The 18,367-nt window shown below is 46.1% G+C and overlaps 1 protein-coding gene across 1 annotated transcript; it reads left to right on the plus strand.

The window, feature by feature from the left end:
- The first annotated feature begins 11,241 nt into the window (after nucleotides 1-11,241).
- Nucleotides 11,242-17,993, plus strand: LOC120673680 (protoheme IX farnesyltransferase, mitochondrial-like). Its single transcript, XM_039954642.1, has 7 exons — nucleotides 11,242-11,603; nucleotides 15,516-15,645; nucleotides 15,889-16,026; nucleotides 16,154-16,287; nucleotides 16,904-17,029; nucleotides 17,146-17,249; nucleotides 17,320-17,993. The coding sequence occupies exons 1-7, from the start codon at nucleotides 11,332-11,334 to the stop codon at nucleotides 17,691-17,693; spliced, it is 1,278 nt and encodes a 425-aa protein (XP_039810576.1). The 5' UTR covers nucleotides 11,242-11,331; the 3' UTR covers nucleotides 17,694-17,993.
- The last annotated feature ends 374 nt before the right edge of the window (nucleotides 17,994-18,367 follow it).

Below are 18,367 nucleotides of genomic sequence, written 5' to 3' on the forward strand. Positions count from 1 at the left end.
CCAACCTCCCAGTCCTCACAACTTGAACCAGTACTTCGACAATGCGGTGGACACCATCTTCAGCACACCATGTGTCTCATGCAAATGCCTCGCAACCCCGAGACAGATTGGGTAATCCAGCTAGCCAGGGCAGCCATCACGCAGCTAGAGAACCAAAATCCACTATCCTCGCACGGTGGTACGGGGTCCAGGGCAGCAAGCTCCGCGGCCGTTCAGGCTAGCCGCACCCTAGGAGGCGCTCATCGGCAACCCCACCAACAACAACAAGAGCCTCATGCTCTGGCTCATGAGGAGCAAGAAGTCGCCAGCTCACAACGTTCTAGGGGAGGACATCCAAGAGGAAACATGAACGCAAGGCCGGTCGCTGAAAACCGACTTCCACATGGCCACGGTCAAAACAACGACCGTGACCGCAATTCATATGGAGGCGCCTCCTCAGGAGTCAATGCCCATGAAATCATCAACACCAGATATCAGGGCGGGTTCTACAACCACTCTGATCGCTTCCCAGCGCTCGGTAGAGCTTTCACAAATGCACAATACCTCAAGGAGTTCAAGCCGGCCAACCTCCACAAATACAATGGTAAGCAAGATCCAATTCAATGGTTATGATTATACTCAACTGCCATCAATGTTGTAGGAGGAGACACCGCTACCAAGGTACTCTACTTCCTGATGATACTGGATCCAACCCCTCTAACATGGCTTGAGAGTCTGAAGGCTGAAACCATCCACTCTTGGGCAGATCTCAAGAAGGTCTTCATCAACAAACAAGATGAAGGTGATGACAAGCAGGACCCAGAGGGTTTCCAACAACCCGCAAACATGGTCTACGTCATCTTTGGTGGAGACCCAAGCTTCTCCAAGCGTGTGCAGAAGCTCCTTCTGCACGAGATCCTTTCAATCGAGACCCCAATATAGAGACCGCTAAGATACAATGAGGTCCTGATCTCCTTTTCTAAGGAAGATCGATGGACCAGCTTCTCCGAGCCGGAAAAGTCATACTTGATCCTGTCGTGCAGGGCTCGAAAGTCATCCGAGTACTCATCGATGGCGAAAGTGGGCTCAACCTAATTTTTGCGAGTACTCTGAAGAAGATGGGGCTCAACTACACGAGCTTGCTCACCCCAAGCAAGGCTCCATTCTACAGCATCGTTCTCGGAAACACCTCTACACCAATCTGCTCGGTGACCCTTCCTGTCCCTTTGGTACAGAGCAGAACTTCCAGACGGAGCATATCAGGTTCGAAGTAGCCGACTTCGAGTCATCTTACCATGCCATCCTGGGAAGACCAGCCCTAGCAAAATTCAAGGCCATCCCCCATTACGTCTACCTGCTTCTCAAGATGCCAGGAAAGATAGGGGTTCTCACCCTATGAGGAGACCTGCTTAAGTCCTACGAATGCGATAAGGAGGCAATTGACTACGCCTCCAACATCCACATCCCGAGTACTGCAAGTGAAGTACTTGCAGCGACCAATGAACTGTCCTTGTCCAAGGACTCAATCCCCACCAAGAAGCCAAGCCGGTCCTCAGTCAGACCAGCGAGTGATGTAGGCACAAAGACCATACAGCTGCAAGAGGGAGACTCGACCAAGTCCGCCATTATTGGCACATGATTGGGCGACAAATAGGAACTCGAGCTCGTCAACTTCCTTAGGGCTAACCGAGACGTATTGACGTGGAAACCAGCAGATATGCTAGGGGTGCCCAAGGAGTTGATCGAGCATGTCCTAAAAGTCAATCCCAAAGCCACACCGAAGAAGCAGCGACTATGGCGATTCTCCTCGAACAAACGCGAAGCCATTAAGAAGGAGCTTGCAAAACTACTCGCAGCAAGGTTCATCAAAGAAGTTTACCACCCAGAGTGGTTGACTAACCCCGTACTTGCCAGAAGAAAAACAACAATGAGTGGAGGATGTGTGTCGACTACACTGATCTCAACAAACATTGCCCAAAGGATCCTTTCGGGCTATCACGCATCGATCAAGTAATCGACTCGACTGCAGGCTACTTCTTACTCTCCTTCCTTGACTGCTATTCGGGTTATCACCAGATTGCTCTCAAGGAGGAGGACCAGATCAAGATGACATTCAATACCCCGTACGGGGCATACTCCTACAAGCCATGTCTTTCGGATTGAAGAACTAAGGAGCCACCTATCAGCGGGCGATCTAGCTTTGCTTCGCAGACTAGCTACATCGTAACATTAAAGCCTATGTTAATGATGTCATCGTCAAAACCAAGACTCAAGATCAGTTCATCACTGATCTACCCGCTACATTGGTCCATACCCAATCGTGGAGAGTTGTGGTCCTGTAGCTTACCGGTTAGATCTGCCAGCAAATCTTTCTGCAATTCATAATGTCTTTCATGTGTCACAACTCAGAAAGTGCCTTAGAGTTCCGACTGAAGCTGTTGAAAGCGACTCAATTCAACTAGAGTCTGATCTCACTTATGTTGAGCGTCCAATCAAAATACTTGATCGCAAGGACCGTATTACTCGTCGCACTACCATCAAATTTTATAAGGTTCAGTGAAGTCACCATTCCGAAGAGGAAGCTACTTGGGAGAAAGAAGAATTCTTGAAATCCAAGTATCTAGAGTTTCTACGCACGCATCAAGGTATTTGCCCTTGAACTTTCCACCGTAATTCTATCGTCCTGAATCTCGGGACGAGATTCTTTTTAGGGGGGAATGCTGTAACACCTCGGTGTTAATTTTGGTGCTAATACTGTGATTAATCGCTAATCATGGCTTAGTAATCTCTTTAGCTTGATCATGATCGTCGATAGTACTCAACTCTAGCCGGACTGTGAGCACGTTTTTTTCCATAATCCAAACTCGAATCAAATTTTGCCCAATATCAAAGTGGTAGAACTAATCTTCTTCTACAACTTCTATTTTGGCCGAATTCCAAGTTTCAATGGAAAATTTTGAGTTTTGGGCAGTTAAAAGTGGAATCTAGAATTATTGATCGTGTCTGGCTGGGACCGGTTAGACCGGTATGGGGCGCCGGTTAGACCGGTCGTCTCCCCTGTTCTGCTTAAGCGGCGGCGACAGTGCCGGCGCCGCCACGCGTCGCCTCTCCGGAGAGCTCCAGTGCCACTTAAGCCTCTGCAGCCGTTCCAGTAGCCAATCCCGTTTTGCCTTCGTTCCCCTTCCTCACGCCGGTGCCCTCCGGCCATCCTCCGCCGCACCGCCACTGTTTCTCGCGCCCCGAGCTGCCCAAGAGTCGATTCGTCCCGTCCTCAACATCCACAGCCCTGCCCCGACCTCGATTGGGCCGTTACCCGGCCGGAATCGAAGCCGCCGCCGCCGACAACCCGAAACCCGACCGCCGGAGCTCCGTCCCTCTCACCGACGACCAACCTCTGCCCCTCCTCAACTCGATTCAAGGTAATGGTGGACTTCCCCATACCCTAATCCACGTCCTCGACCTCTTTTCCCTCGGGTTCATGTGCCACCTTCGCGGGGAACGCCTCTCGCCACCGTGCACTGCCGCTTGTTGCCGCCCGCTCGTCGCCCCGTGCTCTGGGCCGAGCTCCTATGCCACTTCCGCGCACACGGAGGCCGCCTAACCCTGCTGGACCCTCCCTGCCCTTCCTTTGCCGCCGCCCCGCCCCTCGCCGGCGGGAACGCTACCGCCGTCAAGCCGCGCCGCGTGGCCTCTGCTCTGTTGGCGGGCGCCGCCCAGGGAAGCGGTTAGACCGCTATGAAAGACCGGTTAAACCGGTCTTCACCGGTCAGACCGGTGTAGTGAACCGGTTGAATCGGTCCACTAATCCTTTTTATGTGCTGATCTCCAAAATTCCTAGTAATTCGTAGAAAAATCCTAAAAATGCAAAACCAGTTCCTATAGCTTCATTATTTCGTGCTCTATCTGATAGAGCCATGTAATAGCTAGATTCCATCCTTTTGCTAGATGGTTTCGTTTGCACTTGTTTAATAGTAGTTGGGACCTAGAACACCTCTTTTCGGACTTAGAGTTAAGCCTGATCTGATCAATGCACTCTCCCGTCTTCCTTGATGGAGACACTTCAGGCTAAAGGAAGTTAAGGACTAAAATTCCATTCAGCACTGCACCATCCTTGAACCATAGCTAAGAAGGTTGTTTCCAGTTTTGGCCGCGCATTCTTTTGGAAGCATTGCTTTGCATTGCATTGCCTTTCTTTTTATGCATCTCATGCATAGCATATTTTATTCATGTAGACGCTGAAACCAAAGTCACCTACGAGCTAGTTGCTGAGCCGGTCCAGGAGCCACCAGCAGGAGAGCAGCAGATCGAGGAAGCCATTGAGCAAGCTCCGGAAGACGTTGCTAACCCCACTGACCTGCAAGGCAAGCCCCGGAGCATAACCCTTATTTAAAATTTATAAAGTGATATTAAAGTATGTACTTGTGCATTAAGTTTCTAGGAGTTGTATGGAACCCTAGTTGCATAATCCCTAGATTACTCCAGTGTCTCTACTAGTATGTGCAGGACGATAGCACTGCTACGCGTAATGAAGATTTGGTAGAAGACGGGTGATTTCCTGTCACCCGCGAGATTTAGGATTGTTATTTCAGAAGGTTGTGGGAAAAGAGTACTGTATTATTGAAAGTGGAGACCGGGTGGAGGAAAGTTGGACATGACTATGGAATAAAGGAAAAACTGAGACTCCACCTGTGTCGATTGAGGACCGTACCGTTGTTGGCACTATTGATCGAGGATTGAACAGTACTAACCACATGCCGGGAGTAGGAGGTAGTCGAAACCGATAAGCTAATCACCTAAATTGCGTCGAACTCTGATTCTCGACCTGTGGTGCTGGGTAGGGATGATGGAGGTGTAGTCGTCCACGGGTTCACCGGGTGTTCGCTGTGTGGGGCTCATCATCCGGGTGTTTGCGGGCTTGACTCAGGCTTCAAGGTAATCATGGGAACAGTTGCTCGGTGTGACTCGTCGGGGTCGCACTTGGTGTGTGAGTTAAGTCCCCCTTGCAAGGTTAAATCAGATCAATTCGCCGTGACTCGCGGATATGAGAACTTTGATCTCTCTATCACATCATAGTAAAGAAGTGGAATGAGACTGAAATGGAAATGTTGAGTTGTATGTTACTAAAAGGTAATATGATCAACTATGTATGCTCTAGAGAAATAGGCGAACCTAGTTTGTAGCTGTCGAATCAATTGGTGCTAAAATATTGAAAGTAAGGACTCAGTATCGGTAGCTTTTCCGCAAAACAACTCCAGAGCCAAAGAGTTTTGCATGTCTAGGTAATGGGCTAAGTATACCCATAGACGGGTAAGTCTTGCTGAGTATTAGAGTACTCAGGGTTTGGTTGTACCCCCTTCTGAGCAGGTGTAGGGTCGAGATGGCGGACTAGAGGGGGGGTGAATAGTCCTTTCTAAAACTAATTGCGTCGGCTAACCGAAACTTATGCGGAATTGAAACTATTCGCTTAGCCAAGACTACACCCCTCTAACTATAACTTTAAGGCACCTCCAAAAAGATCCTACACAAAGCAAATGGAGTGCCAAGCTAGTAAGAGCTCTCTTAAAAATTCTAAAGCCAAGTCACACAAGCCTAAGCACTAGTACTACACAAACCGGGGGAGCTCCTACACAATTCTAATGAGCAAAAGCACAAAGCCAACCTAAGCTCACTAGATGCTCAAGGACAAGGATACACAATCCAAATCCAAGAGCTCAACTTGCTTAGTTACACAATCTAAGCAAGAGCAACTAATTAAGCTACACAAGCTAACTAGATACACTAGGATCTCTACTTCTAGTTACACAAGCAAGAAGATGATTAGCAAGCTACACAAGCTAACTAATCACTAGAGAGCAACTACACAAGCACAAGATATAGAAGAATGTAAATACAATGCTTGTGATTTGGAGAATGCAAACCACCGAGAAGAGTAGACAAAGTTGACACGGAGATTTTTATCCCGAGGTTCACTTGGTTGCCACCAAGCTAATCCCCGTTGAGACAAGCTCCAAGGTTGCCGCCGATCCTCTTGCTAGTGGTGACTCTCAAGTCACACTCTCCCACGTGGAGTGCTCACACCGAGCTCTAGCACATGATCCGGCCGGACCACTTGTTGCTCTTCACGTCTCGCTCAACTAGAGTTGCTCTTCGCGGCTCCCGCGGGGTGAGCACAATACCCCTCACAATCTCTTCTCCGGAGCACCGCACAAACTTCTTGCGGGCTTCAACGGAGTCTCTTGCCACCAAGCCGTCTAGGAGGTGGCAACCTCCAAGAGTAACAAGCACACCGGCTTGCAACACGATCACCTAGTGCCACTCGATGCAATCTCTCAAAGCAATCGCACTAGAATCGCTCTCTCACTCGATCGAATGATTACTATCAAGTTAGAGTGAGTAGAGGGCTCTCAAGCACTCTCACACATGGACACCAAGTCCCCAAGGTGCTCAGCACTCATAAATGGCCGGCCACACCCTCTATTTATAGAGGGAGGCCCCAAACTAGCCGTTACACTCAAATCCCGTGAAAACTGAGTTTTCGCGGACTGTCCGCCTCACAAAAACCGGACCGTCCGCCATTTAAAACCAACGGCTAGAACTGCAATGATTATGTGTCAGAGTCGACCGTTAGAGCCCCGGGCGGACTGTCCGCGCCCCTGGGGCGGACTGTCCGCGGTTCAAAACTTCGAACCAACCGATTTGCAAACGTCTCTGACTAAATCTGGAAGTTACCGGCGGACTGTCCGCTCCCCAGGGGCGGACTGTCCGCAGTTCAAAACGTGAGCACACACAGAAACCGCAGTGTTTCTGTCCCAGAAATTTCAGTAGGAGGCGGACCGTCCGCCCCCAAGGACCGGACGGTCCGCAGGTCATTTTGGGCACCCAAGACAGAACAACCAAGTTTCTGCGCCCGTTTCAGCTTTTAAAGGCGGACCGTCCGCCCCCATGGACTGGACGGTCCGCAGGTCATTTTGGACCACCCACAGAGCCAAAAACGGTTCTGTTTGAGCTCAACCGAGATAACGGTGGACCGTCCGCCACTCAAGGGCGGACCGTCCGCAGGTCTAGCGGACCGTCCGCAGGTCTATTTCCAGCAGAAATGTACCTCGGTAAAACGGCCATAACTCTTAGCTCCGATGTCCAAATTAGGTGAACTTGGACTCTATGGAAAGCTAATTCAGAGGGCTACACAACCCAACTGAATACTTGATCCAAAACACAATGGATCAAAGCAGTATTCCACTCCAAGAGCCACCTAATTTCCGGAGAACACCGAAAAACCTTTCTTACTTCCCAAAGTTGATCAACATCAACTCCAACTCTTTCTCCTTTGCAAATGTGCCAACACCACCACGTGAACAACACCATGTGCATGTGTGTTAGCATTTCACAATCATTTTCAAAGGATTTTCACTTGATCTCACCACGCCACTCGATCCTAGCAACATCGCAATGTTAGATCGCTCAAGTGGCACTAGATGACCGATATGCAAACAAGTTTGCCCCTCTTGATAGTACGGCCATCTATCCTAAATCCGGTCATGCACTTCTCTACACAACCTTTGACCGGTGAAATGAAATGCCCTACAAGTCATACCTTTGCCTTGCGCATTCCATTTCATCTTTCCAAATGTTGATGCCACACAAGCACCAAACTCCATCAAGCCTTTTGATCATCTTCATGAGTCAACACTTGGCTTGATCTTCCTTGAATGATATGATCCATTCCATATCATTACATGACCTCTTTGGTCCATCGATCTTGACCTTGCTCGCTCTTCACCGTTGCCTTGGTCCATCGGCGCCAAATCTTGCCCAAACTTCACCGCCTCGCGGTCCCTCGCTTCAAAGCCTTGACTTGCCCTTCTCCATTGCAACCGGTCAATCAAGCCAAGCATTGTCTTGATCTTCTCCACTTTGGTCACATAACTCCATGTCATGTCTCATATGCAATGAGCTCCTCGATCACACTATATGAGCATAGCATCAACCTTTAGCCATTTCTCCTCCATGGCACACGTTGCTCATACTAGTGTCTTTGTGTGGACTAATCTCCTGTGTATCTCAACATAAACACTTATTAGTCCACCTAAGTTGTCACTCAATTACCAAAACCAAACTAGGGCCTTTCAGCAGGCTGTGTTCCGGAAGACTTCGAGGAGATTTGCGCGTCTTGGGTGGGTCAGCCTCTTCCTCCGGGTTGGACTGTCGAGTGGGTCCCGTCTTCTCCGCGAAGTACGGGCAGATTGACCTCACATCAGTGGGCAAGATGTGAAGCTCGTTTTTTGTTGTCGATGGCAGTTATCGTATTGTATTTTGTGTCTCTATTTCAAACTCTGTTTTACTTCCGCTGTGTTGAACTATGAGATTTGGATTGTAAACCCTGGATTATAAAACTTTTGTTTTAAATTATTTCTGAAGCTTGTGTTAAACTCTGGTTGTAAATTATTTTGAACTTTGCTTTTGCTTGTAATCACCTGTGCTCGTCTTTTGGCGAGAATTCCCGTATAATCGATCCTGGTTACAGTAGACAGTCTGGGTGTACTGGTTGAGTGCAATAACTAAGGATTAAACTTAAATGGTGGATTAGTGCATTTGATTGGTATTATTTGGACTATTCTGTAACAGTCAGAGGCATGTTTTCAAAGGTCCACCTTGTGCCTGACCCTCCATCAGGCGCTCTGCACCCCATCCAGACTTATCGCGGCCAAGGGCACTCGAGTAGGATTCTGCTGACGAGGGCCGACGCAGTGCGGATTCCCGACTGGCAGGAGTTGCACCCGTCTCGGCCACGGTGCACCGTACGCGGTGTGTTCAAGGCTCGTTTGCTGCCCATCTCGCCGCGTCATATCTCACAATGCCCCATACCGCCCCATTGGACAAGCGTGGCGGTGGAGGGCAGGTGAAAGCATTGACGCCTGAGCGGCGCACTGTGCTCGCCCCAGCCTCGCCGCGCGGCCTGTTCGCATGGCTATAAATAAGGGTGCCGGGCTTCTCGGTTCGCTTCAAGTCACCCTTTCCCCCTCTTATCCATGGCATCTGATTATTTTAGTCCTCTAAGATTTTGAGCTCGCTCAGCTCGGACCGTCCGCCGGTCCCTTGCTAATTGCTGTTAGAGGATTGATCACGAGCAGTGGGAGATGAGAAGGAGGGGTATGAACCCCTTAGGTGGTGGTGGTGCCACAGTCGGTCCCGTACCCGACGTCCCACATTTGGGCGTTGTTGTGGTATGATGGTTCTTCTAAGCGCGTCGAAGCGCTCATAGGATATGAGGCAGCGGTTGCTGTCAGTTCCTGCGTCACCGCGGGTCTGGGTCAGTGCTGTGATGCCTATGGTGACCTCGTCGCCCAACGCAGCTTCGTTGCTACCTCCACAACCATGGCCGCACGCGCCGTCGTCTTGTCACCGCGCGTGCTTCTTCTCCAAATCCATGCTTCGGGGCATTGTGTGGCCACCCGACGGTTAGAGGATGGACCACGACACGATTGCTCGTGCTGGTTGTCCCTCGTCAGGGAAGCTCCCTGCTTCACCCTCCAGCATTGCCGGTATGGGTAGCGCTTAAGTAGTTTGTTCTTGTACACGGCTACTTGCCAACCATCATGTAATATTTTTGAGTCTATAATGTTTACATGACGCCGTTCCAATGTTTATAAAATGTATTACGTGTTTAAAATGTTTTGAATTGAAGGAAGGGGAAGGGGATGCTAACAACACTGCTTGAAAGGTTGAAGGCTGTGTGGTAAGGTTATACTTGAATTTCCCAAGTGCATCAGTAATCAGATGGATTCAAAAGATACAAAAGTTGAGATGTTAGTTAATGCACGTGGATATGTAATTAACAATATAATTACCTTTTTTATTGCTTTTTTTTGCATGAATAAGAAATCCATCTTATTGGTTGGTTGCTTACCTACATCGCCTTTTTGTTATTTGATTTGCATTAACAAATATCTCAGTAGCGTTAGCACGGGTATTATCAAAACGACAAAACATACGAAGAAACGAAACGATAAATAGAAAGGACCCCGTTATCGCGCGATCCGTCGCGCTAGAGTGGAGCGCGCGACCCCGTTCAACTCTGCTCCTTTTCGTGTGGAACCACCTGCCTGCACATCCCCTCCCTTATCTTTCCAAACGTACGTTGCTTACTCTCTCTCTCCAACCCACATACAGTATGTATGTGTGGCTTTTAACATACAATTTGTTAGAAAAAAATATTTTATCTCTTTGGTATGGTTTCAGTTTTGAATACCGATTGCACCGTTATGTTCTACGTGATGAGACGAACAAAACTAGACCCCACTTGCATATATTTTAAAAATATTTTAAACTAGTAGTAACTTATATGTAAATTTGAGTTTGATATTATTGAAGAAGTTACTATAATATACGTATATAAATTGACACACATGTAAGATACAGGTTGCGACAAAATATTTATAAGTTAGCTTAAAAACAAAGTTGCCACAATAGTATAATCTGTTATAAGCATAAGTTGTCATAAAAAATAGAATATATCATATACGTATAAGTTGTCGCAAACACAAGATGTCATACACTAACTAGTAAAAAAAAGAGTAAATTGTCATACACATAAATTTAATACATTATCAGAACCTATTATACATATAAGTTGCCAAACATATATAAGATAAAAGTTATAAAAAAACAAAATCTATCATTTACTTATACAAGAAGTTGTCACAATACAAAAATTATTATGCACACAAGTTGTTACTATAGTAAGCCGTTATACATATAAATTGCTATAAAAAGAGAGCAAACCATCATATAAGTTACTACCAGTTTACAAACATCATTAAAATATATGCAAATGAGGTCTAATTTTGTTCATCATTTTGCGTAGAACACAATAGTGTAATCGGTTCTCGAAACAGGAATAATATGAAAAAAATATTTTTATGGGTCAATACTATTCAATGAAAAACCATGCAAGGGAGGCAGGGGGCGTGGAGGAGTGGACCACGTGCACAGACCATGATCCGTCACCTAACAAGTCAACAACGTTTCCATGTAGCACTAGGATAACCATGGGAAAAAGGCCCGCGGCCTGCTGGGCTCAATAGTCGCGCGCGACAGGTCGTTTAGATTTTTCCAAATAGAAAGAGGCCGCCCCGCCTATCAGCCGCAAATTGACGAAGTGAAACACGTGAAGGGCCTAATTAATGCGCTACCTGGGTGAGGTGAAGTTGGGCCCGGCCCATCTCATATGACCATTCACTCCTGGCCTCTCTCCCCAGCTCACCCATCAACGACCTGGACTCACGCCGTATCTCCCCTTCCCACCGGCAACCGGGCATCGTCGTCGCCGCCTGCGCCGCCGCCGCGGCCGCCATGTGGAGGGGCGGCGCCACCGCCGCCGCCGCCGCAAGGGCTCTTCGCTCGCGCCTCATCCCCGACCCCATCCACCACCCGGCCACGTCGCTCGCTCCTATCGCCTCGGCGCGTGCCTCCTCCTCCGCACCCTCCGCCGCCGCAGCAGCGAACAACGTCGTTGAAGAAGCAGCGGCGGCGGCCGTATCCGTCTCCCATCAGGCCGGATCCTTTTCCAACGCGCTATATCACTACGGGAGGTGCTACTGGGAGCTCTCCAAAGCTCGCCTCAGGTGCGCGATTTGCTTTTCCTGTTCCCCATGGATCTATTGCAATGTTTCTTGGAATAGCATCCGAAATAAATTGAGAAAACACGCCTTGGTTTCATGTAACCAGAGTTGTCACTGAGCATAGTGGTGCCATAAATAGGTTTTGTTGCCGTCGATGCAATTTGGTTGTATAACCAGTTACACAACTCCTTTTGTTGAGCAGACCTGGTCCGATGCCCTATGCAATTGTAGAAGATTAAGGACCACAAGTTCGGCAATGTGACTTTCGTTTTGTTCCTTGTGAATGTTACCTTGGTGCTTCAAATCCAATCATGTTAGATTAAGGGTATATGCTTTTGTACTTATGTTGGATTCTAAGAAAATGTAGAACTTTGAATTTTATATGCACTTTTTTTTGTATTAACATTGATGTTTGACATGTCTTGCACAGTTTTTGTTTATATACAATTGAGCAAAACCTTATATGTATTCATGAATATGCCATGTAGAATCCATACATTAAGTTTACACATACTGGTTTCTAAGTGAGAATTCTGCTGCGGCCTGTCGGTGATGCTGGGGATTCAAACTTAACCATTGTGATGCCTTTTCTCGAAGCACATCAGGCTTTAATGTATTCTAAGTATGCCGAACTTCAGGAAAAAAGACACTTCTTACTTTTGTGGTGGACATTCCTTTCATTTTTAATTGTACGTGAGCATGATGCCAAATGTAATTTCTGCCTATTAGCATGCAGATTGCACTACCTAACCTCTGCCTCTGCTATGTTTGAATCTTGAAATGAATAATGAAACCTTCTGTAATGTTGTTTCTCTGGATCTGGCCACGAATTTTAGAACATTAGACACTCTTCTCTGGTTAGAGTGTATAAATGGGATTGAGACAGTGGTTCAAAATTCAATCGCAGCAGACTTGTCGTTGTCCATGTTTTGAACTAGCTAGCTCAGCACATGAAACCAGAATAATCTACCATAGTTATCAGTAAAAAGGTCGTTTCTCTAGGGGAAAAAACTGTCTGCCTGTCCTCTATAATAGAAACATCTCCTGTTAACTTTAGGATTGTACAAAACTGGCATTCTTAAAGTGGTCAAAAAATTGAATGTCGTTTTCTAATTGAGATATTTGGTAGACAGGCAGGCAATATGTTTTCGATTCCCCTGAAGAAAAGTTTTTTGTAACCAAAGAAATTTGCTCCACCATTCCGGTTCCATTTGTTCAGTTTCTCTGTTTTGGCTATATATCACAATTGTGGTTTAGATCCCCTTTTTTAATCAACATATGAACATGAATGGCAATTGTAATCCATGGCACAGAACTTGCTAACCTCTATGTTCAGCCCTGCGCTCTTTTTCCATGCGCATTGTTACTATCACCTATCATGTTTGATTATATAAGTTGGATTGGGACTGCAAATCAAAACTCAATGAAAGCACAACTGTGATAGTCCATGTTCTGTCTAGACCTTTATGCATAACTAGCCTCATTTTGGCATTTTGCTAAGAAATATGGTCATTCATAATTTTTTCCTGGAAACTTTGAGGATTTGCCATTTCTTTGGACATTTAAGTCCTTTGGACATTGTCATACAATGGGATTTTCAATTTCAACTTGCTATGAATTGGGTATCAAAATTTTCAGTTTACCACCTTTTTTCTTGTGAAAGAATTGTTGGTTCACTTAATATCTGTACATAGTGTATCTGTATGTAGTCATGGTCCTTAAGGTGTTCAGGTGACATGTGGCGACCCGCACACTCACAATGCCTAGCCGACACCATAGGCATATCATAAATATACTATGACAGCGGAATTTAGTAGCACATGCATGAGTATTGCATAAGCCAAAAGCAGATGTATAATTCTAAAATCTCTCAACTCTCAGTTCTCAATATCAATCATCAAACTCATTTTCATCTTCATCTTGCTCTCCATCCTCAGCATTATTGTTGGCATCCATGTATTCTACCATCTTTTTCCTTACCTCAGTGCCAACCATTGAACATAGAAGCACATCTCCATTTCCACCAGTTAGATGTTTCTTAAACCTTTTAGTTCATCCTGCAATCCTCTTGTTGCACAGCTTACATGCCACCTTATCTTGTTGCACAGCTTACATGCCACCTTATCTTGCTCCATTGGGTCTTCCAAATAGCCACACTCCTTGCCTGGATCTTTCGAGTTTGCTGGTCTTCGTTTTGGATCAATCTTGGGGTCATACTCGCCTGCCACAGAAAGCTGCTCTCTCCATTGTGGCCTTGTTGGCTCCGGTGTGCAAAGAACAAGAGCACATGATTTATAATTGCTAAGCAGGGCACAGCCAAGCACAAGAAGAAGAGTAGAGCAGAGAAAGCAGGAGACGAGAGGGAAGATGGCACATAGCAGAGGTAATTCCGTAATTGGCTGATCCAAACACAAGACCGGGAGATGAATAGGCGAATAGTTACCTAGGCAGAGCAGAGGGAACGGGGATGACACAAATGTTGTTGGAGACTGAAGACTAGAGGCATGTGTCGCATGTCGTGGACCAGTGGGCTATGATACGCGGATACTTCGCAAAACTCACGTACCGGTATCGGATACCGTATCGGATACCCATACTCCACGGATACTCCTAGATACGTATCCCGTAAGTATCGGACTATTTAGGTATTTTCAAATAATAAAAATAAATCGGATACTCATGGGATACCTGTGGATACCTGTCCGATACCTTCAAACCCTAACAACACCACTCAATCGCTTCGTATAAAGGTCCTCCATTCAGCTGTGCCACCCTCTCATCCCCACTCGCGCAGCCGCAGGCCCGCAGCAGCCTCGCACGGCTCGCGCGGCCCGCGCAGCCGCTAGAGAGGGAGAGGATGAGCTGCAGCCTCCAGAGAGGGAGAGGAGCCGCGGCCGCCAGAGTTGGCCGCTACACAGAGAAAGAGAGAGAGAGTGTGTGCCGGAGGTTGAGAAAGAAGACGACCGGCATCCATTTGTGGAACAGACGAACAGGTAAGGGAAGGTTGATTCTTTTTTCCTTTGCCCCTTCCCTTTTCTAATAATTATAGAACATATGAATATATGAGTTTATGACGCATTATAGTCCCTGGAACTTCTATTTTCTCACATTCTAGTTCCTGAAACTTTTATTTATTTTTATTTTATATATATATTGGCGTATCCCCGTATCCTTGTTTTTGGAAAAATGGCGTATCGGAGTATCCCCGTATCGCGTACCGGTATCCGTATCCGCGTATCCGGGCAACATAGCCAGTGGGGCCACGCGGGACTGCGTACCAGCAGAGGCAGAGCCAAACGGGGTTGAGGAACGGAGATGTGCCGGGTCGCAATCGTAGATTGACGGCGACGCGGGGTGTCATGTACATGGACAGGCGGAGACGGGCGAGATCATTGAGGATCCACTACTGTGAGTTCTGGGTTCCATCCTGCTTCCCTCTTATTCTCTTCTTTGCTTCTTTCTCCCTCCCTCCATCGATTGGCCAGGTATACTGCATGTCACGTTTGATTTCGTGGCCCCATGTCGATTTCCCCCACCTGCCCCTCAATTTCACTTCTGTGCCCTGTGATTTCCCATGTGACACTCGTGTATGGCGGCGGCCTCATCCTCCAGGACACCCAGAGAACATGGGGACGCCTTGCACCTGTGGCGGATGCCATAGACCATACTGGCTAGGCAACAGGGATGCCTTGGACCCCAGCGCTTCCTGACACCTAGTCGTCCCCTAGGCGATGCCTTACGAACCATAGTTGTAATGTAGTACCTCACTTATAATAGGTTCAGACAATCTTGTGATTCTGAATTCAATGTAGTCTGTTCATGTGGGACTACTTATAGCTGATGACTGAAGTAGAAGTTTCTCCTTTCCTTGCACTTCTGTATCTAATAACCCATCCAATTTTTTATGGTATTTAGTGCTCTTGTTGTGGCAACTTCTGGGGCTGGCTATGTGCTTGGTAGTGGCAATGTCGTGGATGTTGCCGGACTTTGTTGCACATGCGCTGGTACAATGATGGTTGCGGCATCTGCAAATACCCTCAACCAGGTACATGTTTCTTACTTTTTAGCATTGTAAATCAATATTGATTGCATTAGGATTTATTCAAAGCTTTATTTGTTCATGATCGTGCAGCAAATATTAGATTTCTTAATGTATCCTACACCATATGGATAGCTCTGCTTAATATTGTTGTTAGCGTCTGGAGAGTGGAGAGAGTGAACTTGTTGTAGTTGCTTTAACTGCCAACACAACTCAGGATTCTCTCTGATCATTCACACCTACTTTCAGGTGTTCGAGATAAAAAATGATACCAAAATGAAAAGGACAATGCGGCGGCCCCTGCCGTCAGGTCGAATTAGTCCTGCACATGCTGCCATGTGGGCTACGAGTGTTGGAGCTGCAGGAACAGCTTTGTTGGCCTGGAAGGTTCTTGCTTTCTCTTTGCATTTTATACATGCAAATGTGTACTTTCTTTTGAAATTTCTCAGCTGCATAAGTTGATAGAAAGCTGACACTTGAACTAAACATGCAAAATTTGGCAAGGTTTGTGCAGGCTAATGGCTTGGCAGCTGGGCTTGCAGCTTCTAATCTTGTCCTGTACGCATTTGTATATACTCCACTGAAGCAAATACACCCAGTTAATACATGGGTAGGAGCAGTTGTTGGTGCCATTCCACCACTTCTGGGGTATGTTACGTACTGAACATGTTTGCTGTATTCTAAAGTGCAGTTTAAAATATCTATTTATATTAATGCCACTGAACATATTTTCTGCATCTAAGAAGCATGTATAATTCACAGTAATTGGTCAAGGAAAGGTTCTTTCTGTAGGCGGTTAAATTTTGAACTTGAAATCAACTTGTAACTGGATGAGACATGATCCCTAATAGCTGAACTAGTTTCTTTGGGGTGCTTGGAGCCTTGGATTATGGGCTGGGCTGCACGGTGGTAGAGTGAAATTAAGAGCTGCATTTGATATGCTCTCTTGAGAATCAATTATCTCTTACTTGGCAAGCTGCATATTATGGCTGCATTAAGTTCGATATTGTATACAAAACTGTGATCTTGATAACTCTTTGGATCAATAGTGATCAATATCCACCCCTCCAAGGTGCCTTGCACTCTACATTAGATCTTGTAGAAGGTCTGTGGAAAACTTCTAGTGTGTGTAACATTGGCCAATTCTTGCTGTAGAGTATTTTGCCGTTATATATTATTGTGCTCCTATTTTATCTGTTGAATGTGTTAATAGAGCTATCTACATTACAAGATGTGATCATTTACTGTGTCTTCCTCTGTACAGGTGGGCAGCAGCTTCTACTGAATTGTCACTAAATGCTATGATTCTCCCTGCTGCATTGTACTATTGGCAAATACCCCATTTTATGGCGCTTGCATACTTATGTCGTGATGATTACCTTGCTGGAGGGTAATTCACTTGTCTCTGTTCATTACTAGCAGATTTATCTGTCAAGAGTCTCTTGCTGTAGATGAGAACACTGGTCACTATTTGTTCCATGCATGTAAATTGTCTGCTTGTTGCAGGTACCGTATGTTTTCTTTTGCTGACCCTACTGGTAAAAAAACTGCGTGGGTATCGCTCAGAAATTGCCTGTACATGCTGCCTTTGGGATTTTTTGCTTACAACTGTGAGTATTAATCATATTAATTTTCTAGTTTTTACTTCAATTTTAGATCTTATATACGAGACTAATGCAGGGGGCCTCTCATCTGAGTGGTTCGGCCTTGAAGCATCACTACTAACAATGGGCCTTACCATTGGAGCTCTATCGTTTGTGCTGGAACCAAGCCCGAAAACTGCAAGGAGAATGTTCTATGGAAGCCTGCTGTATCTCCCTGCTTTCATGGCTGGACTTCTATTACATCGGCTGCCTAACGAACATAAGGTGCACAATCTGACTGAGAAAAGTGAGCTCGATGGAGTTCTCTATGGGGCTGATCTGCAGGATGACCAAAGAGCGAGACAGAAGCACGAAGACAGGAAACCTTCTCGTGTGCAATCACGCCCTCCAGTTGCTTATGCTTCCGTGGCTCCGTTCCCTTTCTTGCCGGTGCCCATATACGAGTCATGAAAACCTTCTCCAGTTCTTCCTGCATCAGTGGGCCTCTGCCTGCCGGAGCAATATGTTCATGCACTTTTGGCTTCATACATGAATTTTCTGCCGCCAAGGGGTCCTTGGTCTCGTTGTTGTTGAAATTATAGAATATTTTTTTGGGTGGTGGGCTCTTTGCGGTCCATCTGAATGTAAAAAAAAAAAGTGCTGCTGGTCCTCATTCAGATGCCTCGAGCAACACGGTTGCGCTGACGTTCAGGATGCTCCTTTTGTCAAATTTGGTTGACATTAATAACGCGCATTGAAGTTTCACGCAAATTAAGTTCAAAAAAAAAGTTTCACGCAAACTGCTGGTGGTCTTCATGTTGACGGCACATATTGATGGTGTAGAACTGTGTTAGTGTTAGAAACTTGTTCTCTTTGAATTTAGAGTTTCACAAGGCTGCATTTTCTTATTTCATAAATTAAGTTTGGTGAAGCTACATTTTCTTATTTCATAAATTAAGTGATTCTATGAAGTGATTTTGTAACAGAAAGTAATTCTCTTCTCGGTTCAATTCTAACAGAGTGTCTATGTCAGAAGCGAATTTGGTGAAGCTATTCTATTCTAGCCCATAGTCCATTAGTTTGTTCAGAGAATCACTTAACATATTCAATACAAAAAAAAGTCTATTATACTCATAATCTTTAGT

Source organism: Panicum virgatum, chromosome 5N (genome assembly GCF_016808335.1).
Source record: "Panicum virgatum strain AP13 chromosome 5N, P.virgatum_v5, whole genome shotgun sequence".
Lineage (NCBI taxonomy): Eukaryota > Viridiplantae > Streptophyta > Magnoliopsida > Poales > Poaceae > Panicum > Panicum virgatum.

What these genes read in the sequence shown, in the direction of transcription:
- LOC120673680 (XM_039954642.1), top strand. Translation starts at nt 11,332, where the DNA reads ATGTGGAGGGGCGGCGCCACCGCCGCCGCCGCCGCAAGGGCTCTTCGC. An exon ending in CTCTCCAAAGCTCGCCTCAG is followed by an intron (nt 11,604 to 15,515) that starts GTGCGCGATTTG and finishes TATGGTATTTAG; the next exon opens with TGCTCTTGTTGTGGCAACTT. An exon ending in GATGATTACCTTGCTGGAGG is followed by an intron (nt 17,030 to 17,145) that starts GTAATTCACTTG and finishes TGCTTGTTGCAG; the next exon opens with GTACCGTATGTTTTCTTTTG.